Here is a 27,903-nt window from a genome sequence, read left to right on the forward strand (position 1 = left end):
TGTAGGGAGAAGTTAAGAAAGAAGATAAATTGATGCTAGGAATAGGTATACTTTGTACTTGAGAGGAGTAAGATTAGCGAATGTATTTAACTCTCCCGCTGTGAGTTTTGCTAATGGAAGAAATGTAGCATACTTTCAACTTTATGAAAATGTGCGTAGAGATTCCCTTAAGTATAGAATAAAATCACAATGGAAAAGTAGAATAAAATCTATCAAAGGAGCTTTAAGGAACTTTGAAGTTCTGCTTAGCTATTCATAATCTGATTAAAAGGAAGAATACATCAATTGGAAGATTTTGTTAAACATTCATTATGTATTCAATAGGATGCTAACATTAAAATATAAAAAGAACTTAAGAAAGGAGCTCCTGCAGAACGTGGCGTTGTCTGGTCGGTTGGTTTATATAATTTGGGTAAAGCTATTTAGATGTTTCTATCCTTAAAATGTAACGACTGTCGCTGGTTTGATTTGTTTAGGTAGACGTTTCCGCAAGATTTTCCACTACATAGCGGGGCTGTAGAGAACTTAGTACAGGTCCAAGCGTACTATCAAGGTATGCTTTGAACGAGGTACATTTTTGTCTGTAAGGTGTGTGGTAAAAGAAAAAAAGTTTTTTTTTAAATTAATGTCCATGGTTTGTTTAAAGTTTGCAGGCAACCTTACCGTGTGTTTAGATCGAACGAACTACCCCATAGAATAATGCCATCGGATCCGGTGCTCTTCATAGCTGTCAGTGCATTTATCCAATCACTCTACAGTTGAAATTGATATAAAAGTTATAAAATATTGATTTTTAGAAAATTAAAAATAAATGTAAATTATGTTTAATAATAAAGAGCATATTATGGCGTGGTTGACAATTTAGATTCCGAAAGTTAATTACCATGACGCATTTAGATGCACATAAATAACAAAACAAGCTTACCGGCATAGCACAATGTCTCCGGTAATTACAATTAACAAGACAATATACGAAAACACAAGAAAATGTCACGGGGTTAAAGGTCCCCATTGAATTTCGTTCCAATTTGGATGTTTGCAAACTGTTGGTTAATTCGTTTGACAGCTTCGTGATTGTCTTTCGTCTGCTTTTGTGTTTAGCAACTGGTTGTATAAAAAAAGCGTGATTTTTTTGTCACACGAGAAAGGCTATGCTTAGAGTAAGGCATTATACGTGCCCAGGTACCCGTAGAAGTGCAATTAGAAATTTGCATTTTCCCTGAGGAGCTTACCACCGACCAGTTATGACACAAATTTTAGCACAAAAAATAAAGCTTTGCTTTGTAGAGATTTTTTGTGTGGAATTATTAAAGTTCTTTTTCCATTTTTAAGATGTTTAAACTATGGAAAGGTTTTTTTCCCAGAAATTCGTTTGCTTTTGACCAAACGTACGATTGTGTTTCGTCGTTTTACCGAACCGTCCGAAAATAAGATCAGCAAAGCATGGAGTCTAAAATTCGGCAAAAGTATTCCCAAAATACAAATAAAAAAGCAAACGAATGGAACTAACTTTTTCGAAACTTTAGACACTTGTCGACGCTTCTTCAGAAGACCGGGGCTAGTCTGCACTCAATTTCATCAATCTCCCAAAAGGCAAGGAGTGACGATGATGATCTTCAATAGTGAAAACAAAAAAGAGAAAATCACATCTTTCAAATGCAGAAAACCAAGGAACTCGCCTACACACAACAGAGGAAAATTAGAGCTCAATTCTTAGGTGATGCAAAATTTTAACAAAAACACTAAACAGCAAAAGGAGAAGAAAGAAAGAAAGCTGCGCGAACTTTGCAAAAAAGGAGTAAGTCAAGTGTGCATCATGTGGACAGTGACGGAACTGCTCCTGTATTCGTTGTCATCAAAGTTTATGTTTTATTTTGTGGGAATGTTTTCTAGATTTTTCTCCGTTTTTCCCTTTTGAGCATGACGTTGAACGTTTTTTTTGTTAGAAGAATTTCCCAAAGATTGCAAGTCGTTGTCAGGTTCATTTTTTCTCTGTACATGGAATGATTTTGTTGCGAGAATGTCCCAAGTTCAGCCGAACCGGAATAGGGAAGTAGTGAAAATAATTAAAAAGTTCGCCAACAGCGTACTATGTTGCGTCTCGGAATGGGTTTCGCGTTGTGCATGCATTCCAAGTGGCAAGTATTCCCGAAACTGGAGGCTGCATAAACAACATAAGGTTACCATTGCGTCGACAGGGCTGTTATCAACTAACGAAATGCTGAAACATCGCCTCTTGTAATGTGACTCCCGTGGGCGATCCGATTGTACCTATCCGTTGGAATTATGTCTTTTTGCGAGAACTTTCTTCGTAGCTTCTCTTGTAAATGTCCGAGTGGACAAATTCAGCTAAAACCACTTTTCACGAATGAGTTTTCAATTCGAATGAAATGAAAAATGGGGAGCAATACTTGTGTTACGAGAAATTAGCAAACTACTCAGTAAAACCTTTAAAAGTCATTTCAATAAATCGCCTCGTTGTCCAAAATGAAACTATCGTATATTTCGAAAGGTAAATAATAGAAAACTAGCCGACTTTTATGGGGAGCTGTGGAATGAGTTTAGCGCTCACCGAAAAGGACTTTCGCTCTTCCTTGCGTATCAAGGATTGCCAACAATAAAGGCCAAAACTTTACGTTCTCCTTTGCTTTGCTTAACTTTTAATGCTGATCAAATCCTTTCGGGCGGAGATGTTCTCGATATGGCTGGAGCGTAATTGAGTTTGGTGCAAGTTTCCGGTGACCTTAATCATAGCGGTCTTTTACCAGCGGTCCTTTACTTACAAGTACGGTATACGATAGCTAAGAAACTACGAAACAAGTGTAGCGTTACTGTTAAAAATAGGTAGTAGCGCAATTGCACTTCCGGTGACGCTTTTTACGCAAGCTGCCATCAGTTTTAGAGAAGTGAAGTATGTAAACTATGTTATCGCTCGTGTAACCTTTATGTTTGGAGAAGGTGTGTGTGTGTGTAGGTGTAGTTGTTTATGTTTTACATTTAAAAGTTGTGCGTCATTCAATATGTTTTATAGTGGTCTTCCTATCCATTACATGGCAGGAATCTATTACAATAAACTTTTGCCAGGTGTTACTTTAGCATAAAAGTTGCATGGACGTTCTTGCAGAGCAGGAACGAAAGTAAAGCGTGTGAGAACAATCTATCTGACAGATAATATTTTGTCAAAGACAGAGCTCATTCTAATGCTGATGTATCACTGCGGGGAATATGAAATGGTTCCTGATAACGACTACATCTTACATGATCCCCCTGATCTTTAGCATTTCAACTGCCACGAACGTCACACATGTAAATCGCATATGCAAAATAATACCATCCTTTCAGACTTCCTTCCTTCCGGTGCTCGTATCCTTTCGGGATATGGTGTTTGATCAATATTTATAACGTCAGTAGTGAAGAAGCCAGTATGCTGCAACAGGTAGCAATCAAATACCCAAACCCTCTTGATCCACCCTTTAACATACACACATTACAAGCTGCTGACAACTTGTTGACATTCGTAAGTTTCAAGGATATTTTTTGTTGCTGCCGAGCTGGTAGATACTTCGTGCATCATGCATGAGCCATTAGTCTGCACTTTGTGCAACTTTTGTGGGAGCTTTTTGCCCTGTTTTCTTTATCATCGACAGCTGGTTTCAAAGTTGTTACTAGTGATACTCGTAAGAACATAGAACACCGAGAGACATTAACTGCATACATACCTCTGTCAGGTACTGTATCGTATCGGTGTACACGTAGCGCAGATAGGTTAAAACCTTACGCCGTGGTTTTGATGCAATGGTACGTTGCGCTACTCGAACGGCTTCCCGTACTCGTCCTCTAATGAGTTGCTCTCGTTCACCTGGAGATAGTTTTTCACGTAGATAGACGGATGGGAAGATAATGTCAGAGCCATCGTACAGCCACATAATCCTAAAAATAAATAGATATAAAAATATGATCAGAAATGATAAACTGTAATGTATAATTGAGAGCCTCAGTGTATATTACAGTCTCAAGGATAGGGATCTTCAGGGAATGATATCTCAATCTTGTGACAATTAGAATAGAAACCTGAAATATGCTGTTCTAAAGTGCAACAAAATCCATTTCCTCAAGTGTTAATCTTTTTCCTTGCTATTCTAAAACACCAAAACATCCTACAATAAAGTGACTGTTCGTTTGCCATTTATCGTAAAATTCTACAACGTGGGCAATACATCACGCTATTTATGCTGGCAATACCACACACACAAAACCATCTCCACGAGAGAGCCATAAATTGGGGCAAAGCTTCGCACCGGGATTCGGACGAAGCGTGAAACGCGCACATGTGATGTGTTGAAAGTTGGCGATAATTTATTAATTCCTCCCGCACGGCCGATTTTCGGCGTGACAAAAGGTTGCCACCTGAACACACATACACCTTACGGGTTGGTTGCGATTACGGTGGTGGAAAAATCCCTTTACGGCACTATGAACACTATCGGTCTCTTTCCAGATGCTGGGAAAATACATGTGGATGTAAAGCAGAAGCCTTTTTACTGGAAGGATAGCAAACAGAGCCATGTTTCGGCATGGCAGAAAGCTCGTTCAACACTTTCACTGCCTGTTCGTTGTTTGGAGAAACACCTATAACTTGGATACTGTTGCATTTTGGGCGCTAAAGGTTTTTTTTTGGTTGGATTCAGCTGTTGTTGTATGTAGAATGATAGGAGAGTTTTGTACTTTGTCCGTCGACATTACCGGTTGTTTTCTCGCTGCACTTCCGGTGAGCAGTTTTCCGAACGACCGTTTGCTCCACCGTTCATATTGAAGCAGTACGGAAATGCATAGTAACCCCAAGCCGCCAGGGGTCGCTGCTGCCTGGCGAGTAGTAGTGTTTGCTCCATAAACTCGCGCCCTGTTGCTTCGAAGCGTCGCGTTGCCTGTGGATGAGAAAGATAGCAAGAGAGACAAATAAATGAAACGATGCGAGGTGGAAAGTTTTCCACTCAGAACTCCCGCAACTACTGTTCGACTAAATCGGGATGAAACTCAGCTTTTTCGGTCTACCGGTACATCCCGAGGGATGGGACTTTTTTGTGTTGTTTATATGGGTCCGAATGAGGTTCATCCCGGTGCCATGTGCTCGGATACGAACACGGTTTTGAGGTTATGTTTGGTTTTTACAGCCGGCCAGGATAATATACGACTCTGGGACACTAGGGGCAAGAACCCGAGGCTTTCTGTAGTATCGGGTAAGGTTTTTTTTTGTGTTGTTGTAGCTCTATACTTTAGAATAAGACAGCTCCGGTGGGAAAGGAGCTCGAGTCGACAATTCGAGTTCCACTAACGATCGGTTCGCAGGAAACGAAGTTGGAGATGGGAGTAGTATCAGACGAGACAGCACTACCATTATAGGACCATCACATAGCGCTTTCGAGAAGAGATGCTTGTTTGTGTGCTTCGGTGAAATATGGCCACCGGATGCATGAGCTTCTGTGTCTGCAAACACGGGTACAAGGGTGCACAATGCACTATTTTGTGCTTTCCATATGGCAGAAAGCGACCCTCGTCGGTCAGGTCAACGGGAAGACCTTCATTTGAGACAATAGAAAATTTGCTTCCAACAAGCAAAGAAGAAGAGAAAAAAAACCAACAACATAATGACATTTTAGTGGTCCAGAGATAGCAAGTCTTCACAAGCTTATGTTGTGCAATGAGAAAAAATTGGCTAATGGCATTCATCCTTGGGCGGAATTCTTCGAAACAGGGTGCTAGCAACAATCTGTTTGCTTTCTTCTGCGTTCAGTTTTTGCTTAATTGCTGGATTGTGAACGTTTGAGGTTATTTGGAAGTGCTTTCAATGGGGAAGCAATTAAAGCATTCTTGTGGGTGTACATTGTTATGTACTCTAGAAACCCTGGAAAATATATTATTTAAGTCAATTGATTTATTCTCATTATGTATGGGAGAACAATCAAGATTTTTTGCAATGATTGTTTCCTGTTCTGCAATTTAGATACAATTTGTGCAATTTTCAGAAAGTAGTAAATGCTGGAATATTTGTAATAGTTATGCTAAATCTTTCTCAGAAAAATGTACTGTTTCATAATTGTATAAGCTTTAAACTCCAAATCCTAAAATTGCTCAGTTCCTTCAACTATCCTACTAAAAATGAAAAAAAAAACCCGAAACGTGAAAACGTTGTCAGCTTTTTCCAAACTCCCTTGGTCATATTTTGCTGTTAGATGTTCCCGGAGGTGATTCAAAGAAGCAGTGTTCACAATGTCAGATGAGGTTTTTCCCCCCGGTATGAGTGTGTTGCTTTTTCGTGTGTATTGAGCCCTCTGCTTAAACCAAGTTCGGACGGTGACTCTGCTACTTGCTACCGGTTGGGGGTTTTTTTTAGTATCGTCCATTCTCTGCCGAGCAATAAAACTAATATCGTAAAAGATATTAATTAAGTTTTATTGGACTCCCGGTCGGTGTTTTGTGAGACATTTGACGATGGAGCGACCGGGCGAGAAAAATAGTGGTAGGGGGACGAAGGGCGAAGGTGTACCGTGTAAGGGTTGTACTGCTTGGGAAAAGTTTGTCTCAAAGTGTGAGTTGGGAGAAGAAAAAAAGCTTGCCCGAAGTGGAAATTGTAATGAACTGGGAAGAGCAGGAATATTGAATGCCAGGAAGCGAACATCCGTAAGGCGTTTATGAAGTGCGCACGGAAGGCGAGTGGAAGTTCATAAACAATTGTTAAGTAACTCGAAAAGGTCGGAAAGTTCAAATATTAACGATCTTCCAATCGTTTCGGCTTGTGTTACGTTTGTGTGTTCATTATCGATTTACACTGTCGTTATAAATTATGCTCTTAATATTTATGAACACAACGTTCGGACACTTCTCTATCTGATAATGAATGTTATTATAGTTTTTTTGCGCTGTCTGTTGGAACGTAACACCCTAAACTTAATTGGGGTTGGCATGTATACGCGGATGGTTAGAAATTTCTTGACACTAATGGAACCCGGCTACAAACACTCTAATTATTAGAAAACATTTCATTAGAAAGCCGAACCGATTGTGGTCGGACTGTGATGAGCAAAAATGCCATGCAGATTAAAATCCCCAAAACATTCCACCGTCGTAAACAAAAATGACTATGTTCATCAAACCGCAGAACAGTCGAGCGGTTTTTGAAGTATCCTAAATCATTTTGGTATGGCAATAGCTAAAGCGACGGCTTGCCAATTGCACATACCAGCAGGCAAATTTATATTCATGTCCTGTTGGTCGCGGTTTTTCCCTTTTCCCGGACTTTGTGGTTTTCTTGGACAAGACAGAAGAGCTGGGGGTTTTAGTTTGTTGAAATACTTGCGCTGTAATTTTCTGCCGGTTGTGCTGCAATGGGAAAACCAAGCTGTCAACTCCTGTCTCTCGTTTGCCCGTAGTCGCATAGTAGATGACAGTTTGGAGTAATGAAAAAATGGGAAGAAATTGAATCTTATTCATTGACCTTTTATTTGTGAGATACGCGAGATGGGATGCATGGTCCTTTACATCAATGCACCACTACATGAAACTACATAAATCGTGTGTGCTGGTCAGGAGGAACTTTTACTTGGAATTCGAACGGGTTTCTGAGTAAAGCCATTTCTAATGAATCGAATCCAATTTTGTACCGTTCCTAAGTATACTACGGCTTCGGGAACTTGTTATGATGAGAAATATACCAACAGTTCGTTCTTTTTATTCTCATTCAGTACCCTTTACTACCGTCATCAACCTTGACCTATGTCCGAAGTGGAAGAGAAGACCTTAATGATCAGAAGTGGAAAAGTGGTAGCAATGTAGATAAGTCCAAATAACACCGTAACTATCAAAATTCAGAACAGTGTGGTGCTCTAGACATTGTACTATTCTTTGTCCATAAAACAACACTAGGAACAATGCCACATGGAATGCAAACTAATCGTGCTAGTCCAATAATCCTTCGTCGTTCAATTATGCAATTCAAACGATTTTTTTCTCTCGATTTTTTAACGCACAAAGGCAATCGCCCGCTGATTCTATCCAATGAGTACCGGGTATAATGGAGGCTGGTTTCGATCGGTTTTTTCGCACCGTAAATCGATCAATGTTTGGACGATTCACTGTCGACAGCGATATCCGGTCCATCGTCCATAGGCCCCGGGGAATCGTCGTCCGGGATATGATTTTCATTTTCCGGTTTATTAAACTTTCCATACTAGCGTGGCTGTATCTTTTTTTGTTCACGCCGGACACAACCAATGGTCCAGCCTGTTCGGTTCGATTAAGGAGTGCTTCCGTCATTTTCTCAATACCGTTGAAGAATGTGGTACTATCAGTGTGGCAGTATGAAAAGCGTAAAATCTCACCGGATTCAAAAGAAACGAAAAATTGAACAATGTTGAACTGGGAAATGAAAAACTTCGTTCATCACCTGTTACAAAAAAAGGCTCTACAAACGTGTAGAAGGTCGGGTTGATGTAGGATTTTTCCAATTGCCTTCCCAAAACAATTCATGTGTCTGGAAACGATCCACCCAGTTCCAAAACTGACTACCGTTTTTTGTCACAAACGGAACCATTTTGTTACCAGTTTTTTGTGAGTATTTCTTTTGCTTGGTGGATGACATTGAATAGGGAAAAGGATATGAAAATAGAAATGATAAAAGAGTTAGTCTTCGACGAAGAGAATGTGGTGGAAATGAATGCTTAGGAAGCTAGTAGTATCTTTAATCCTTCCAGGAATTCAAGGATTCATTCGTCACCGCACACACACACATCATGTGCCTTTAGCTGCGAATGGAATCAATGAGTTGTACAGAATTTGGAATGTCCGCTTGGAGAGTAACGAAAATGAAGCGAATGAAAATAACTTCCTTTCCAGGAATGAAAAAGCCCGGAGCGAGTACAGAGCACCTTCCTGGAGTTACTCGTCAGTAAGGGTGCAACCACTGTGGGTTTGTTGGCAAACGGAATAAAGATGAATTTATAACGAACCCTAAACAAGTTATGCTGCTGTCATGGTATGTTGCTTATGAATATGTTTGGTGAGAAAACACCGTTGTTCGAACAATTAATTTCCCGACGGATAGCCTTGTGGAGACACACGCTTTGGACAAGTCAAGAAGCATATTGAGCCAGTTCAATCCCTCTTTATTTTGATTGATTACACGTATATTATTTTTTTACCTCTTCACAGTTCACAGCACCAGAAAGTACGATTTACGTACAATACAAGATGCCGGTTTACTGGAAAGATTTCCTTTTGCGTCATTGTACAAAATGTTTATGGGTTTAGACATGGAAAAGGGAACTATTCTTTGAATTCTTGCCGATATTTTAATTTACTTTCTTGAAAATAATTGAACTTTCTTACTTGCAGGTGACCTTTTGGAAGATCTATAATAAAAAAAAAACATTTGCTGTAGGTTATTTGGAAAGGATTTCTTCTAAAGTATGTTCTTAAAACGTTCCTGCACGTTACTCCGTTACTGGGAAATGTATCGGTGTAGTAAACAATTCATCTGGGAACCGAAAACCCGGTTATTGCATGGGTTACGCATGATTTCCGCATATTTATGGATACTGCGTAGCATGTACAAAAGCGAAAACCATCTTCATTCGCAACTTGTTTTGGTCATTCTCGGCAAACCCATGCCTAAGTTGATGTGGTTTTGCGCATTCCGTTTGTTTGCGTCCGAAAGTGAGCGGGCGTTTCCGAGAGTGACCCTTACGGCCACTTAGCTTGATGACGTCGATGATCGCCGGGTTTGGATGCATGCTTTTCCTGTTTGTTTTCCCGCACTCGACAACCGTTCGTACCCAATGCTCATCGATGAGTTTGAACTCGTACCAAAAGAAACGAAATGGCAACGCCTTGAAGTTCTTTGCTGGCATTTTATTTAATGCAACAAAAGCTTCTTGTTTACTCCTTTTCAGCAATTATTTATGGGAAAAGGGGGAAGGATACTCAACCAGTTTCGATTATTGAACGGAATGGACAAATGGGTTAGTGGTTTTCTTTTTTTCTTAGGAAAAAGGCACTATAGACGTATCCTTCTTTTCTGCTTCGTCTCTCCCTGCGCCCCATTTCTCGGGCAAGACAGCGTGCTTCAAAGGGTTGAAGTGCCGGTTTTTAAAAAGCTTCCCCAGTAATGGGTTCCCATTATCGGTCGTCACCGTGGAAACTGTATCGTTTACCATGGGAAAAAGCAGTTAATCCGTTTACCTACCTCCCGCTCGAGATGGCCCGCCGACCAGTACGGATGGCGTTCTTTTTCGATCTTCACCGACAGATCTTTGTACGGTTGTAGCGAACCAAAATTCTGCCTGTAGATGGGTCGCCAAGACTCGAAGTCAATGATGCCAATACCTGGAAGGTTTCCAGTAACATTAGAAACAGGAAGGTCGCGAAAGCCAATGACAGTGGGGTAGTTTTTGTCTGTGGGTTTTAAAGAGTTGTTTTCAAGGTAACATACCACTGAAATTACGGTCCGGTACCAGTTCGTTCAGGTGGCGTTCGAATATCTCCAGATGTTCGGTTAGGTTTCCTTCCTGCGGTACGCCACCATTACGTTTGTACAGCGTTTTAGTCGACGGTTTCTCAAGTAGCGCTGGAAACTTTCCCGGATCGTACAGTATCGAGACGGCATTACCTCGGAAGGTATCGTTTTTGTTCTGCACAACGGAATATGTTCGGTTGACACCACCAAAGTCGAAACCAAACTGATTGCACATAAAGGTGGGTATGTTCCAATACACTTCGAAGGTTCTGTTAAAATAGAGACGAATAAAAAGAGAAAGTGCTCGTAGATTATTCATCAATTTGTTAAGTACATTGTAATTTTCGTTTGCCTGTCGGTTAGCGGAATATTTGTCAGATATAATATAACAAAGTCTGATCCAAAGGGAGGCGCACCCAGTATGGCAATAAATAATCTAGGTTGTCTATCACCGAACTGATTACGCAAAGATTACTCAAAAGCAACTCTTTTGAAGATGAGCTTTTGTTAAAACACACCTGCCTATTGGATGATAAAGAGTGACGGAGTCAAATAAAGATGTTACGCTAAGCTTGCCTTATACGTCACTAGCAATTTGGTACTTCGATTATTTAGACGTTAGCTTTAAGCTCGCTATTCACTGTTCAAACCATAAAAAGCCTACCACCAAATGTCTTAAGAAAGCCAAACCTGTAAAACATTCGCTATTTAACTTTTATCCCAATCTCACTCAGAGAGCAGCTTCAGTGACAAAAACATCTATTTTTGGACATCACTTTCTTGGACATTTCTTCTTGGAAGCATAAATCTGTGAGTGAACCATAAATAGCTAAGGCGGTTAGCTTCCTGATTGATGTGAACGCCGGTAGCTGGCCAACAGTTTATCTGCGGATGTAATTAGATTTCCCGCTCATTTTGCTAGACGGCGCACAGCGGACAACTGAGGCCCTTGCGAAGAAACGGGTGCATTAATTCATTATTAATTTTGGCTGTTTAATTGTGCCAAATTTACTTCAATTAAGATTATAATCCACCGGCATACTGACGTGGGAGGCGCTCGCGGGATATTAGTTTGTACGGGATGCGTATAGTAGGTGCCTTGCCGGAAAAGACAAACTCCCACCGACCGTTGATGGTCCGGAAGCTATGGTGGTGTTTGAGATTTAATTAAACATCGGTAGCATCTCTCGTTTGTGATTGTGTGTGTGTGTGTGTGTCACTAGTCGCTGGCATGGCAGGATGGCTCATCATGCAGAAACTATCATCTTTTCCAATGACCGTACCAACCAAACCAAATCATCCATATTCTGGGGGAAATTACAATCGACGTCAACGTCGGCATACCGAACCCACAAACCACCAAAACCGTAGCACCAGGTTTTTACAGTGTGCCGGAAGCGGTTAACCTCCCAATGTGATATGTTTTTTTGGCTTTGAAAAACGAGTGAGGAAGTTCCACCAAGCGAATTCTCAAACGCGCTTGCGATGATAGGTTTTTGGTCTGACAGTTTTGACATTGTAATTAAGTGGCGTTAGTAAGTTCTTCTCCCACGAGTAGGTTGCCTACTCGGTGTGCTGCTGGTGTTCCGGAGAAGGGCACAAATGCAACCACCGGCCCGGAATCCATTATGTATGCAGTTTATGCAAAGCGTTTCCGAACTTCCGACACACTGGTCCAATTCTGCAACGTATTTGTGCCACACGTGATAAGGTAGTGAAGCAGCAGCAGCTGGTGCTTTTATTTCGTTGCTTTGAATTAGCACGAGTTTAACATGGTTGAATGTGCAAAATGAGGTGTTTTCGCTGTTGTGTTTTTCGCAAAACAGAAAGCTGTCGTTCAGCTGCACAGTGTCTTCGTTGATCGTGGAACAAATAGGAAAACTTCATCGTAAAGTTCTTCACCCAGCAAGCACTGGTGACATATTGCCGTTGTCGTCACGATGTCTAGAGAAAACACACATCGCCGGTGAGGTTCAGTGGAAGAACGAATTCCGTTCCCAAAAAAAACAACCAGAACAGCTAGTACTAGCTAGTGAATGATGAATGAAGGATGATTGAATGAATGAACCACGGTTTTGCAATATACTTATATTTCTTCGTTTCAGTGCACAAGTTGGTAGTGCAAATGAAGAGCTAACTTTTTCGAAAACAAGTCACTGGGAAGCAGGTTCTGGTGTGGTGGATGCTTTCATTGAAAGTAAAATGTTGAAAAACTTCATTACCACCAACGCTGAACTGAGGGAGTTAAGGTATGTCGTTGTAAGTACGACTCAATGCGGCAAGATATGATCGAGAGCATCTGGCTAAGGTTGAAACTAATCATAGTGAAAAGGTTTGTTAGAGATGATAACTGCCCCAGACATTTCGCTGCATGACTACGTCAGCCAGTATGAAGTAAGCTACGGAATCGATCATAAAAAGTAAACTTCGACTTACTTGATTGTGACGAGATTCTGTAGCAAGAGTAACGTCCACAGTGCAGCCGATTGTGTGCGTGCGAAGAGGTAAACCATGTTGCTGCTGATGAATTGATGATGATCTTTCTGGTTCTTTTTTCTTCTTATAACGATTGTGTCACGCCGCAAATCGAACGCAGAGAACGCTAATTACTTATCGTTAATTATGGCAAGTACGATTTCTGCTAGAACTATCGCCATGAAAGAGGGTTGGCTTTGACACTTGCTTTTAATTGTTTGTTTAGAGTAACTGAATTGAGAAGAAATATCACAATTGCACTTTTGAGAAGTTGTAACTTCAACCCGTCCGTTGCACTGGGTTTGATGCACTGTCACTGTCACAATCTACCGTACGATGCACTTCTTTTAAAGCTGACAAGACACTAAAAAAATCGTACAAGGTGAACTTTACTGTGCTCCGAACGAGTATGATATATGGTTTTATTTACTATCACACACTTCACAAATTGAATGATAACAACAGCATTAAACTTCGTGCTGTTGACGTTTGGGAAGGTAGAGCGGAACTACGGCTAAACGGAGAGTGCAACTAGGAATGAGACAACTCTAGACTTGTACAACATTTAGCCACATTTAACACACATATCACACAATTTACGGAACAACAAGCCAAAAAATCGCTTTCCGCTACATTCTGACTCATCTTCTACGGAAGCATTATCCAGCAAATCTCCGAACAGCATCAACGATCGTACGCTACTGAATCACTACTCACACTTTGCACCAAACCCGATCATCATCTCCGGGTGAACCCACCTGCAACTGTCATTTCGAATCACATCCTGTCTTCGCATTCGCCAAGTCACTGAACGTTTTCGCATGTCTTGCCCTGCCCTGCCGTGACCATATTAAAAATCCATTAGACAACACAGCTGCCCCGTGGGTGTTCTCCGGCGTCCTCACAAAACTGTCCAGATTTTCGGCTATGGTTTAAAGCGCGCAAAACACAACTGCTGGTCGGTGGCTTGCTGGGCGCACGGTGCGTGTCTGGTGGAAGAATAAATTGCGACCGCGTTTGCGATCGGACTGAGGGCTAACCGTGCTCGACAAGCACACACAGCACGTCGATCTTGTGCGCCGATATCGTAAACGACGACGCAACGCTGTCTGTGCCGCACGTTGACACTTGACGCTAGGGCCGCTATGAAGCGACCGAAATGAGCAAAAAACAAAAAAAAGGTAGAACAACAAAAACAGCTGGTGCCCGCGCGATCTAGATTGTTTGGTGGAGCGGTTAAGAATCGGCTGAAACACGATGGAGACCCGGTTCTCGACGATCGATCGTGTTTTATTAATTAAGCTCCAGTACGTAGCGACACCATCGCTCACTCAATCAAGCATTCGAAGTGGCGTGTGTGAGTTGAAATCGACCAAAAAGAACAACGAGCACACGTTCTCGGCAACCTAGATTGCGGGGATCGAGCAGCTTCTGTGTCACCCTGTGCCATACTACTAGAAGCACTACCGTCGCCGTTCTTCTGTAAGGTGCCAATGCGAAGTAACGACTACCATTAGGCATCAGTTTGCGTGATGGGCCCTTTCCAAAAAAGACCACACGCTCTACCTTTTGGGTGGTGTTTGCAATGAAGAAAGTAATGTTTCGTTTTGCTGTTGTTGAGCTTGAAGAACACAACAAAAACATCAACACTGTAGCTGTTGATGTCACCTGTATGATCACAAAAACAGATGCGTACTACATTCACCGCGAATCGCTTTGTTGTAGTTAAGCATTATTTATACTTTTGTTTTCCGTTTTTTTCTGTTACTTAGCCTTTCCCCGACCGTTGTTACTTCCTTGTGGAATGCTGGTGGCCTCTGTATGGCACAGTAGCGCGAATGACTGCAAAATGTTGCTCTGTTCACAATTTGCATATGGTCAATGCGGAACGAAGCGTTAGACGGTGGCAATGTTCTCCACACTAATGACAATCCAGTGACACGCTTGACATTGGATCGAATCAAATTAAGAGATAGTATTTGAATCGAACTGGAGATCAAGGTTAGTTGACGATGGGATAAAGGAAGTCAACGATTAACAAAGTAGTGAGAAGAGCGTTGAATTACTGTACAAAGGATGGGAAAGATCAGTTTTAGCAAAACACTTGCTCTTCCACTTTCTGTCACATATTTTATGATGTAGACATTTACTCTGTATACTTACAGGTGAAAGTGGTCGAAAGGCCTCTCAAAACCAACGGACACTACGTAAACAATGCAACAAGCGCACCACAAGCGCATCAGAGTGCGGGTTTGTTGCAATCAAAGGCTACATGAGCTTATCAGTTAGTCACCGATGTTGCATGTTATCGATCAACAGTTCAGTTGAACAAACCTGCGATGATGGGCGGCTGTCAGGTTAATCTACTGCAATTAAACTTGTCCACCTTTGACGTGGAGAATCTCATCCCCTTGAAGATTTACACGAGGCTGTTCAACGGTTTTCCGACAGATACAATCAAAGGCGGCTTAAACCGAAGCCACCCTTATGAGGTTGAAGGGTTTTTGCCGCCGTTATCGGGTTTTGGTTCTTGATTTGGCGAGATCAATTAAGCGCACCATAACGGGATGTTCCGCTGTGGAAGCGGTGGTAAGATTATTGTCACATTTGCATGGAAATATGTCAACTCGGTTGATAACTTATTAGCGATAATCGCTTCGGGATATGAGCGTTAATAGCGCTGATTCGCATGTAACCGGGACGTTGTTTGGAATCATTTAGCTTTCTCTATTATAAACATATTAACATCAGTAATAAATACGTAAATAAATAATAAAAACTCTAATACAATGAGACAACGCGGTCTGACAAATTGGTAAGCAATTAAAATATCTCTTTCATAACTGAAACAAGCTAGTATTTGCTTTGCGAAGCTACTTGTTTGCCGTCTGCAATATCGGTTGAGCAAAACAAGGCAAATTACACAATATTCATCCCTATCTGCACTTTTCACTCGTAGCAGGAAAGTACTTTCACAGTGGCCTGAACCTTGTGGAAAATGGATAGCAGAATGGAAGAATGCAATCAACTGCACGGCAGCAAGCTGAACAACAAACAGCATCCGGGCAACTGCAACCAAAAGAAAAAGAAAAACTAACACAATACAAAGCTTGCCCCGTAATACAACATCTACGGCATTCCCGGGGCCGGTTTGGCGCTCGTATACAAACAAAAGCTACTCTCGCTCCAGAAGTCGGAAAAACAACATCCACTCTCCGGGGGCGAAAAAAAAGGAAAGTCCAAGGGCCATTAGCTTTCATGCACGATTCCATCCATTCCTGCCAGTTTCGGTGTTTTTGTTGCACCCCTCAAATGCATCAACTGCATCCGCGAATGTCTGCTACGAACGGGCAGACTTTCTGAGAAATGGATGCAAGATGGATTGCGGAAAACAAGATGGTATCGCAGTGCGTTTTGATGCAAACACCCTTAGTGTAGGGTGCTTCCTAACCTCACAAACCGTGCACCATGACACAGGCTTCCGGGAGACCTTGGTAGAAGGAAGCGAGACACGCCGTCCCGTGGTGCCACGGTACATTGCACGCCAGCAAACGGATGAGTCAATTCACATTGGATCATAAATATGATTAAAATCGATTGCTGGATGCAAAACACATCGGTGAGCTTTGGATGATTTACCGTGATGTGATGCGGGTCGTGGAGGCGTTGGTTGGTTGTGGGTGAGTGGAAAGAACAGAAGACAGAAGTCCGTGTACGGAGAGCGGTGCGTTCCAGATAGAACTGCATGAGGGTTACACGCAGTACACGATCATTACCACCGTAGACGGTGACAAGTTGAAGGAACTTTAGAGTTATGGAGATGAGCTCGCCCATCACCTGTCGTGTTAGGGCAATGGGTAAGAATTACATACTTGTTCATTACCTTCCAGGAAAAGAACGACTTTACCAGGAATGTTATCATGCTCACCGACACGGTTGCAAAACCGGGTAGCGCATTCAGCAAAGTGTTCGTTCTGGCACTCTGGGAATAATTCTATTGAAAAAATTCAAATCAATATGCAAAACTACAAGTGCATTCGAATGGAACCACTTCTCTACGGTTCCATAGAGCTGTTCACACACACCCCAAGTTGTCACTCTTATCACTTATCCCTTTACCGGCATGTGTCAAATGGAATAATTAACGCAAATTGTTACCAACTAAAAACCACTACATTGATATGGGAATGAAATTTCGTTAAGTGATTTAGGTATACCCGGTACGAACAAAAATCCCTCAAATTTAATTAAAAATTTATGTTCACCATCGGTTACAAGCATTAGTAGGACGCATTGAACCGGTAAGGAGAGTCATATCGGTGCGAAACATTCACTGACACGTGCAGACCCGATTTGGTTTAATTGCTACAATCAGTTGATTAGAGACTGTGTTGTTTTCCGGGTTTTTCACGAGTTTGGCAAATGTGTGTCAACTGTACATTTTAATTACGTTAATTTCATGCATTTCTGGGAAAGCAATAGAAGCACCTTAAGGTTGACGTTGTTGGGCGCGGTTTGATAATTTTCTTGCACAGTTGATTTCCTGTTTTATGTGTTAATAGTGGATTATAATATAATGGATTATCACTGGTTTTGTTGAACACTTTAGACAGTTTGAACAGTTTTTTTCCTTTTCTGTTTAAAGCTTTTGTTAGAGAACTTTGAAGTTTTGTAGTATTTTTAGAAATTAAATTTTCTTATAGTTATTCGTTAAAAATGGCTTCAAATATTCGTATACATATTCTACACAGTTTTAAAAGTTTCATCCCCTTTTTTTCACATAAAACGGGCACATCATGAATATCACATTCTACCGGAACGCATTCGTTTTGCATTGCGAAGCCGAAGGTTTATCTGGCTTTGTACCGGCCGGGATGAATTATCCATTATCCGGGATAAAACAGTAACACTAACATACCGGCTATCCAAAGTGGAAAAGCAAAACCGAATCGTAACAAATATCACAAAAAAAAAACACACACACACACATACATACAGCCATTCACAGTACACTTTTTACGCGAGTAAATCCATGCGCACACGTACGATTGTACCTTTTTCTTGCCGTACCGAGTTTTGTCAAATGGAGTCTTTTTTCCACAGTGCAAACGGCTTGAATGGAAATCGAAATCGGGGTGCAAGCTTTTTCCGCACACTCGCGCCACAACCGCAACCGGGAAATGAGCAGGATGCTCGGTGTCGTTTTATTATTTATAAGAGCCGAGCGCTCCGGCAAGTTTTCAAGTGCGTCCGTCCGTAGGGGTGCGGCGGCCACTCGTTCGGTGTGGTGTGAACGGGTAGTGGGCGGTCTGGATGATGAGGAGCCAATCCGGTTACAAGCCACCGAACCGACAACCGACATCAAGGTCCATGCAGTCGTTTTGGTGACGTTTGTACCGACTACGAATACATGACACTTTTCCACGACACCACTACCGTCACGTCATGACGGTGCTGGTGTGCCCGGTTGGTCGCTTTATTTGGCGCTGTTGTTTTTTCGACTTTGCTATGCTGTTTAACTTTTTCCACTCGAGCAGTATGGGAGCAGTTTTTTTGTGTGATAATGTATATTATAAAGCGAAAAAAAAGGTAAACTTTTGGGACTCGGTTTACAAAAAAAAAAACAAAAACACCAGCATTTAAACACATAAACACCTTGCCGACCCACCGACCACCCACTCGGGCATGCATGTTTCAAGTCATTTGCAGTTTCGGTCACCTGCAGCAATAGAATGCAACTTCAGATGAGCAGCAATTTGTTTTCGGGGTTGGAGTTGGGGTTTTAAAGCATGTTTTTTGTACACTGTTTTATTCTTTCCTTTGTTCAGTTGAAAAAAAAACGTCACCAGCCACTGAAAGCTAAGGTCACCGAAAACCATCGCACAAACGGGTAGAACTTATATTTGGTGAGAAGGTGTGAAAATAACGTTGAAATGATATCCAGTAGTAAAAAAAGAACACAACATTAAGCGCAAATTAGCTTTTATTGTGACGAATTCAATATCAAGCTCATTGGCCCGAATGACCCTTTATTTGTAGCATACGAAAATGAGGTTAAGGGCTAACTGTTTTGTGCCGTAGGGAATGAAGTTTTGATGTCCAATAGTTTAGGTTTTGGATTATCAATATTTTACACCTAACAAGTAGAAGAAAATTCAATTTAAGTTGCAGCACAGACATCGCCAATGATTTCTATTTGCAGTGAATGCCAAATTGGTTCACTTCTGGTTCTGGCCGATAGTTGGGTCGACAGAAATTGGGTTTTGTGTTTGAATTTAGATGACCTTCAGGAGATGATTTCGGTACGCTTCATGTTTGCGTGTTCGAATTTTGGGGATGCGGGCTTCAAAGGCCAGTAAATGGCGGCATCAGTTAAATTGGATGTTGAAATAGCCCATAGGCCCATAGGAAGGAAAAAAATCATTTACAAAAATCGGAAACAAAAAGAAATTCTATTCAACAATTGACCTTGAAGCTGCGAGAGATCGGAAACTGGAACGGTGCATGATATTATGAGGTAAAGCTGTACTTAAAAAAAGGGGGCTGTATTCACCTTGGCCAAACCGGAACCCAAAAACGGCATTTAATGAACGTTCAATTTAAGCACAATCAACAGGTAAATCGTTTGCGAATACACATTAAAAAACATGCTTCAACTGCCGGCTAGCTGGGTACAAGAAAGCCCATGCAACTCCGTAATTAAGTCGTTCCAGCCACCGCTCTACATCGGGAATGGATTTTATTGCCGACCGTCCGGAATGGAGCCACGGTCAAGGGAAGAGACATAAAGTTACCGACCTGCCAGTGCCAAAAGTCGTGTGCTGCTGCGATGCTAGCTCGTGTTATCAGCATATAGGTAAACGTGAAGGTCTTATGGGAAGGGTTAGGTTAGAACGGGCGTGGGGGGAGGCAGTAGAAGGGCAAGAAAATAAAATGCCAAACTTCACTGCACGGCAAAAAGTCATCGACCGGAAGCGGAAGGAACCATTCAGGATGGTGTGGTGGAGAACGGCGATAAGAAGGAAGTGACATTCTGCGGAAGTTCAAAGTCAACGCCAAAACCATTCGAATGAGCGGGATCGAAATTTTATTGACACATTTTTAATTACCTCATTTCGTTACGGGTGCTCGAAATTTGGCACATTTCCATTGTCTTGCCTCATGTCGGCCCCCTCCCCCCCCCCCGCCCCTTTCAAAAGGGGGAAAAATATACAGAGATAAGAGGGAATAGGTTGAAACTGTGCATTCAATTTCAATGAGACATTGAACATTAAGATAAGTAAATGATAAAACATGATAATCTCACCTGGTTTTGGTTCGGGTGAAACGGTTGCTACATCTTTTATTTGCATACTGCCATTTGTGAAGGCTGTCATGAATGTACGCACTTAATTATGCGTCTGTCAATATTGATACTTCTTGTAGAAGATAAAGAACTCATATGATTCTTGGAATAGAGCAACCGGAAGAGATGAGATTATGTATAGCATAATTAAATGAAGCACAGCTCATTATAATGCTTCCAAAGATAGGGTAGTTACATATATGGAAATCGAGTAAAAATATTGTACACAGCATTGAAGTCTTCCCAAATTTGGTCTCTAGAAGCAGCAGTACAATTGTGCTATTTGATTAAAATTATGGAAGTTATGATAAATAATATGTTTTGTAAGAAAATTCAAAAGAATGAAACTTTCGAACAGTTCTTTTAGTTGAACAAGAAAGGCTGCTCCATTTGTCTGCTCTGAGCCAAGATTGCCAAAGGAAATGAAGAAATTTGTGTACAGATAGGTCGTCTGAGACGTGGAAAAAAACAGTATGAGATGAAAAAAAGAGTTACGAAAACGAAGCCAGTCTTGTTGATATGGGCAAGTCTGCTGCTAAGTGTGTGCTACCAACGATTCCATGGAAACGATTCCATGGTGCAGGTAATGTTTGTCTTTCGCATAACATGGATATATGTACCTTTGTTGCTGTGATAGGGCATCCATTCAAGTAGATCGGAAAGTTGTTTGGTTGTACTCTTTTGTGAACACAAACAGTGGGGTAGCATCTGTACAGGAATTGTATGCAAAATGGATTCCACAAGTACATTCGCTGAGAAAGTGTCTGAAAAGTCAGTTCGTGCGGAACACAAACACGGTGCTGATTAACTTCAAATACAGTTGACAATTGGGCAAAAGTTGAGCTGTCGATCTGGAAATCATTTAGTATAAATGAAGAAATTTACCTCCGATGGGATGTTTCGTCCTTGAGAAGAGAAGGGTTTTTTTCAAATTCAAATTCCAACAAAAAATAAATAAAAGAAAACATGTATGATTTGTGTAGGTGGTCCATTGTTGTCCTCCCGACATTATGTGGTGGGCGATTGATGAAATGCGATGTGCAAAAGTTTATCTTTTGTGTATTTCCTCCTCTACACATGTACCTTGCGGTACACACACATGAAGCGTGTAAAACATTTCATACAAGTTTTGAACCTTCTTCCTAAACGGGTACATGAAATTTGAACATATGAACGTTATGATACTTTTATCAGTGCTTTCTTTTGAAGCTAAAATTACTGCCTCAATCGTATTGCACGAATCGCAACCGCGTCCGTTCGATTGTGGTGAAAATTGAAACGACTCGAGCGGTATCGAATTTGTGTCATTTCGTTGCTATCGGTTGAAATGATGGTAAAAAAACCACCATCCTTAGGGCACCACAGTGTCTGTGCAACCTCAACCCATTTCAATAGAAGAGCAGGGAAAATGGTCCAAATGATGCACGACTGGCATTTGACTGAATTATTGCTCCCAAGGTGCGTATCACATGGCATTCTGTCGTATCTGATGGCGTTTTTTGGTTGTTTCTTTTTTGTATTTGAAATTGTAATATGGTGGAAATAAATGTAACAATTTTTTTGCATGTATTAGAATTAGACTCCAGCTGTATCAGATTTATACTCGTACGTTTAGGTGTAATCCCCAAAGGATTGATAAAAAATACTACCTAATTGAAACCATAACGTTGAGGATAAAATCACCATTGTCGGGCAATTGTTAATTTGATTGAAATGCTTAGGGATTAACATTTTACAATTCAATTCACTGCTGCATTTAGTTAGCTCGATATTTTATTCGAATAGATTTAATTTGAAATTCAATGGAATGCAGTTCAAAGCGACGATTTTGTAACACACATTTTAAATCTACAAAAAATACACAATAATGATCCTTAAAGTTGGATTGCCACGTCATGAAAAAGACATAGAATACCCTAGTTTTTGCATTTATCATAGAAATTCAGAGGAGCTTTCAGATAAAAGCATGGCTATGTTATCATTAAATTATCGCTTTGAGGTTTAAATCTTATTTTCCAAATAAATTTTATTTTATCTGGTTACATTTAAGTAAAACTAATTATTTTTCTTGAACAAAACTTTACTATCGCGTCAAAATTAATGTGTTTAATTGATTGCGTTCATATTTTTTAACTTTGCCCATCGCTACGTGTCTACCCGTGTAGTTAAATTCATAGCCCAATTTTAACAAATTTCGTGTACAACAGGGTAGCAGGTGTTTGTTAATAGCTTCCCTGTCCATCCTTCCGCCACAGCATCGGGCACATTTTCGCGCACATTTCACTTTGCCGCCCATCGACATGGTTAATGTCGACCGTACTAAAAAGTTACCTCGCTGGTTTTAGTTTATATCTCCTAGCAGTGGGGCCATTTTAGGGGATGCTTTACCATCCACTAGCACTGCAAATGAAACCATCGCAATCATCCGTTTATCGATGGGCCTCCTACGGACCGCGCGCTTAGCTGTTTTTTTTTTGCTTAACCGTTTCCGGCAAAAGACGCAAAACCAGCCCGTAGCTGCCATAATTAACGACAATTCTATGAACAATAAATTTGACATCATTAAGCCTTGCGGGTGATCGGGTAGCGGGTCGCGAAAAACCGGGCAAAACACACAAGGGTACCATTTGTCGCGATGGCTTCATGCGTACGGGTGTGTTGCCCTGCGCACTCGGTTGTGGTTTTTGGGTGCTGTGGTTAAGGCGTTTGGCTTTTGTGGGTTAACCGGAATTGAACATTGGCTGCGCTTCGAGCGACTTTGGTTGTGGTTAGTTAGAGCATGGAATAAGTTATTCGTGACTGGTTTCAAGGTAGATTGCATGGCTCAATGACTCAATAAAGCATGATCGAGTAAAGATTTTATTTTCTATTTTAGAATTTCTTATTTAATGAAGCATGATGATTTTGTTGTGCAAATTGCATACATGTCGGCGTTTTTAATATTTTTGTTTTACAACTTATATTTAAATCTCTTTGCGGCATTCATCATTCTCTAGGTTTTTTGAGAATCAAATTTGATTAAATTCAAGTGTTATGCTTTCAGCTTCATAATGCATTTTAATAGCCAACAAATTACATTCAAGTTCCTTTCCAGGAAGCATCCCCAAGCGTGTCAATCGTTCCTGCAAACCAATATAATGTTGCGATAAGTGCATTATCACGTGCTCGATAAAGCATCGGGCTAAATTGAACATTTCAAAAGTTATTACCGGTCCGCAATAACGTCTCAAGTTAAAATTAATATTTTGCAACGCTTTCATTTTATATCCGGCGATCTTAACCCGCAAGGGACACAAGTACACCAGTCCGTGCCGTGCCGTTGGAGTGTGCTCTACCCATCACCTAATGAAATTACTCGTGCCATCGTATTGAATGGCACAGCATTGCATCGCAAACCCGTGACCTTCTATGGTTAAGTTTTGGTTTACGCGTAATCTTCTCCACCTCAAGTTATCATGACACGCTACCGACAGCTTGTAAAACGATTGAACCAACACCGCCTCTATCACTGTGGGGAAAAGCGACCTCATGTTGGAAAAGTTTCTCACTTCTTCCTTCAAAGCCTCCGGGTTTGCAATTACGCAAACGGCACCCACACTGTTGCTGCCCGGTGCAAGTGCAGTGGCATGTGCAACCGAGACTATCTGATCTGGAAACCACAAATCCATTATCGAGATCTTGAAGCGTGTGCTCCCCGCCAGCCGTAGCTTCTCTGGGCGGGTCAGGTTACTCTTCTGTCCTTGCTGCACTATGCTGCAATCTTTTGCCGATGGTCGCATCGCTTGTAGGTTGGATAAATTTTGAAATCACTTACATCAACTTTTGTGTCACCGTTGGATTCCCTTCCGAAGGGAAGGCAATCCCGGGTTCTGTGTTTTCCTTTCTGGCTCTTACCAATCCACCAATCAATAGTTGGAAGTGCGGGATTTTCATCGATTGCAGTTTGCAAGTTTCAGTTTCATCCCGCTCTAAACAGTGCCATTCAATCAATTCCTTTCCCAGTGTTTTCACCGATTCGCTACAGCTGTATCTCGTTTTCCCGAGGGTGTCCTACCACTTCCCGATCGCTACCGTAACGTCCCGTACTTAACGATGACAGTTCAGTTACGGTGCAGTACTGCTTTCCTGTACAGCGTTGAGATGGTATAAGTAATTCGATTCGCTGTCCATCGGGCTTGTCCGGAGTGGAAGTAAAAGTTTATTTTTTTTCCCGAAGGTCGGATGAATTCCATCCTCATCGAACTGTTCCTCAAACTTCCTGCCGTATGGTGGTGCTTTGTGTGCAGTGCTTAAATGGAAGATTTATACCGATTGGTTCCTAGGTGTAGCGCACATTGATGCTATCAGGATTAGGATAGTCTCGAAAGAGAAACCATCTGACAGAAGGTGAAACAGTCCAGCGGTATGGGGCTAAAGAGGTTTCTTCTACAATTTACTTAACAAGTGGGGAATGCATAGTTGGAAAGCAGTAAGAAATTAATAAAAGTCGACTATCCCGGTACTGGGTGTGATCGGATCAGGTGATGTAAGGCACGAGGTGTAAGTGGATTATATTGGAATATTCTACTTACCAAAACCAGTAAACACGTCAAACCGCTGTCAAAGAAATATCTTTTTTATTACGCCTAAATAGAGAGTAAAGTATATAAATAGATACTTATGTATTAATGTTTAAGTTAAACTCTATTTTTTACCAAATCCACTTTCCTAACCAATCCTTTACTTACAGTTTTACATGTTTTTTTAGATTAGCTCAAAAAAAGTCACTTTCTCTTTTCCACTAAGATCAACACCAACAAAGAAGTAGTCATTTTAATATCTTTCCTGCAAGTATCTGTCCTATGTAGTTACTTGGAATCATAAACTGAACAGCGAATTATTACAAATGCAACTGTGGTTAGTTTGAGCAACTTTACCTCTTACTTACGGTGGCTTAATTCTGCAGCTGTGGATAATGTTGCACTTGTTTTCTTGCGTCTTCTACACCTTACCATTTGGAACTCACACGATCTGTTGGCTGCTGGTTGGGTTCTCATTTTTCTGTGTGTTTTATAGTCGCGTTTCCCACCGTCATGTTGATGATGAGTCATTTCAGTTTTATCCGGCAAAGGATACACTTGCTTGAACGTGCAAGAAGTTTTTCTTCGGTACCGGTGGCCTAAAAAAGTAGATGCTGTTGGCAACTCTTTCCTGAGAATGGAATGGTTTGTTGTTTTTCCCCTTGAGGACAGTAGGACGGTGAAGAAGGAAGGAGTGTGTTGTTTTTTGCATTTTTTCACGCTTCCCTTTTGACTATCATCGCGTCAGTGGCTTAGCTGGGCGGGGTATGGCACGTGAATGCCTTACTTTGTTGTTTATTATCATGATCCCGTGGTGATGGGCAACTAGCAGGTGGGAAAAGCGCGGTTAAGTTGAGCAGCTTTTTAAAATCACCTGCCGGGGTAATTTGATGAGTATGGTGTCGTGCTTGACAATGGGCAAGATTGCATCCCGGTTTTGTTGGAAACGGAAACTTGAGTTAATAAAGTGCTACATTGAAGTGACACCGGTGTGAAGAAAGAAAACAACGTCAAACCGGTTGTTTTTGATGAATTTATCAAGAAGAGTTACGAACAGGAAGATCCGCGTTTTAGTTTTTTGTTCTAATAAGAAAGCCAAAGTGTAAAAAAACACTTTCTAATTATTTTTAATTATCAAACCAAATTCACAGTGTCAGCAACCGAAGGGAAAATGTGTTGAAACTCGTTAAACAGTTTGGTAACTTAAGCGTGATCTATTTTTAAAATTAATAATAAAAACTAAATGTAAAAGCCTAATTAACAGAATAACTCGATTGAGTGGGCACGTTTTGCATTCTGTTAACTTATCGTTTTCTCATTGCATTGCGGGTGAGTTGCTCATAAAAAGGGTTCACTACCTGAAGTGAATAGAATAAGTGCATCTCTCATTTATTAATTCTCTCGTTCTCACTATCAACGATGGGGAGACGGATTAGTTTTCCGTTTGCTCTCCGTATACTTACTCATCTCTATTGGTTCGCACGTTCATTGCACGTGTGAATGATTTTCCCTCCAACAAGTTGTTGCTTCGATATGTTGTCTATCTCTCCTTCGGTACGCGATACCTTTTTCACAAAAAGAGCGAACGCGTCGCTCTGAGAACAAGTTTGATAAGAAACGATTGTGCGTGTAGGTGAATGAGATTTTTTTTGGTGGAACAAAGATAACGCTTTAGCACGGTGAAAACGTATTCGTGGTGAGCAGTGAAAAGTTGAGAGAAGTGAGAATTTTGTTAGCGAGACGGCGTTCGTCGTCTCATCTGGCAATCGGCACCGGAAGAGAAGCTGTGTCTGTGCGTGCAGTGGTGGCCGTTTTCCGTCGAGTTTCGGGTGTGTTATTTTTTTGACAACCCCGGGGGCTCAACATCCTGCGAGAGAGTGGAAAACTCTCAGTCTTCGAGCTGCTAGCAAGCAGGACGCACACGTAACAACACAGTGCTGCTATTTGAAGACCGCCAACATTGATTGGACCCAGTGGAAATAACCGGTCATATGTTGATGGGGTATGTCTGCGGTTTTTGTGGTTCCCTAGTTTCGTGCTGTGTGTGTGGACAGTGGCGTTGGGTGCAAAGTGTATTTCAATCGTAGATTCGTTTGTAGATAATCCCCTCAATTTGAAGGTGTGTGTACCGCCAGGTGGGAGAACGGTGAATGTGTGTAGGGTGCGTGTGAGAACATAATGTCGATCACAATCAATGGGATTGATTGACTGTCCGGGTGAGTCCGGGTACGTGGCTTCGTACAATGTCTGGCACACGATTATATCGATCGCATCGGCATATCAAACACTCACACTAGCTTTGAAGGTGTGCCTAACGCTTAGATGATAGATCTCTCGATCGACGACCACTGTGATGACAGTCGACAATCAATAGGGTCGACTCGTGCGGCACGCTTACACCTTCTCCCACCTGTCCAAAGTGATCTCCAGTCGGTTCCGGTGATGACGAGGCAAAGGTTTCTAATTGACACACGCCATTAGTGGTGGGTCGCCACGATCAGTGTCGAAGGAAACCTTCGCGTATCTTGTGCACCACAGCACAAGCGTTCAAGCAATCGCGAATTGAAGTGGAGTGTAATTAATTTCTGTTCTGTTCGGGGTTGATTTATACGGCTCCACTCATCACTTTCCAACCTGGCAAGGCAGCGCATACGGCAGGCAGCACTGTGGAACGGTGTGGATACGGATCGCTGCATCAGACAGGAACGTTTGCCAAAATCTGCAAATCCGATCTGTCACTTGCTTTTAATCGGTCGGAAGAGATGCAATTAATTCACCAAAAGTGTTGCCTATATTTATGTGTGTATGTGTGTATGTGCGTGTGTGTGTGTGTTTATATCAGAAGATGTGCCCAATAAGTTTATGCAACGAACGGAGCAGAGGATAGTGTATAAAAAATGTGTCACTGCATTTTGGGAGAAGACAGGCGAGTGGAGAAGACTTGAGGAGTAGACATCATTAAAATTTGTTCCGAAGGGATTTGCAAGTAGTTCGGTGTCTGTTTGTGACAGTTTTGG

At 41.4% G+C, this 27,903-nt stretch overlaps 2 protein-coding genes across 7 annotated transcripts in view; one reads left to right on the forward strand and one right to left on the reverse strand.

Moving 5' to 3' along the window:
- Positions 1-285: 285 nt before the first annotated feature.
- LOC125770588 (hyaluronidase Tab y 2.0101-like) lies at positions 286-18,156 on the reverse strand. 6 transcript variants are annotated; one of them, XM_049440345.1, is made up of 8 exons: positions 18,037-18,156; positions 12,944-13,346; positions 10,484-10,776; positions 10,238-10,377; positions 4,744-4,925; positions 3,720-3,930; positions 664-752; positions 286-581 (listed from the first exon to the last, which is right to left on the reverse strand). In XM_049440345.1, exons 2-8 carry the CDS (start codon positions 13,018-13,020, stop codon positions 473-475), a joined length of 1,101 nt encoding a protein of 366 aa, XP_049296302.1. In that variant the 5' UTR covers positions 13,021-13,346; positions 18,037-18,156; the 3' UTR covers positions 286-472. The 6 variants fall into 6 exon arrangements, with proteins under 6 accessions (XP_049296302.1, XP_049296304.1, XP_049296301.1 ...); XM_049440347.1 differs by having other exon boundaries at positions 18,053-18,153; XM_049440344.1 differs by having other exon boundaries at positions 12,944-13,496; positions 18,037-18,128.
- Positions 18,157-26,458: 8,302 nt separating this feature from the next.
- LOC125770587 (5-hydroxytryptamine receptor-like) overlaps positions 26,459-27,903 on the forward strand; it is a 72,847-nt gene continuing 71,402 nt past the window's right edge. Inside the window, exon 1 of the mRNA XM_049440342.1 lies at positions 26,459-27,460. The gene's annotated coding sequence lies outside the window, so the exon portion shown is untranslated. The remainder of the gene's footprint in view (positions 27,461-27,903) is intronic.

The sequence above is a fragment of the Anopheles funestus genome, chromosome 3RL (genome assembly GCF_943734845.2).
Source record: "Anopheles funestus chromosome 3RL, idAnoFuneDA-416_04, whole genome shotgun sequence".
Classification (NCBI taxonomy): Eukaryota; Metazoa; Arthropoda; class Insecta; order Diptera; family Culicidae; genus Anopheles; species Anopheles funestus.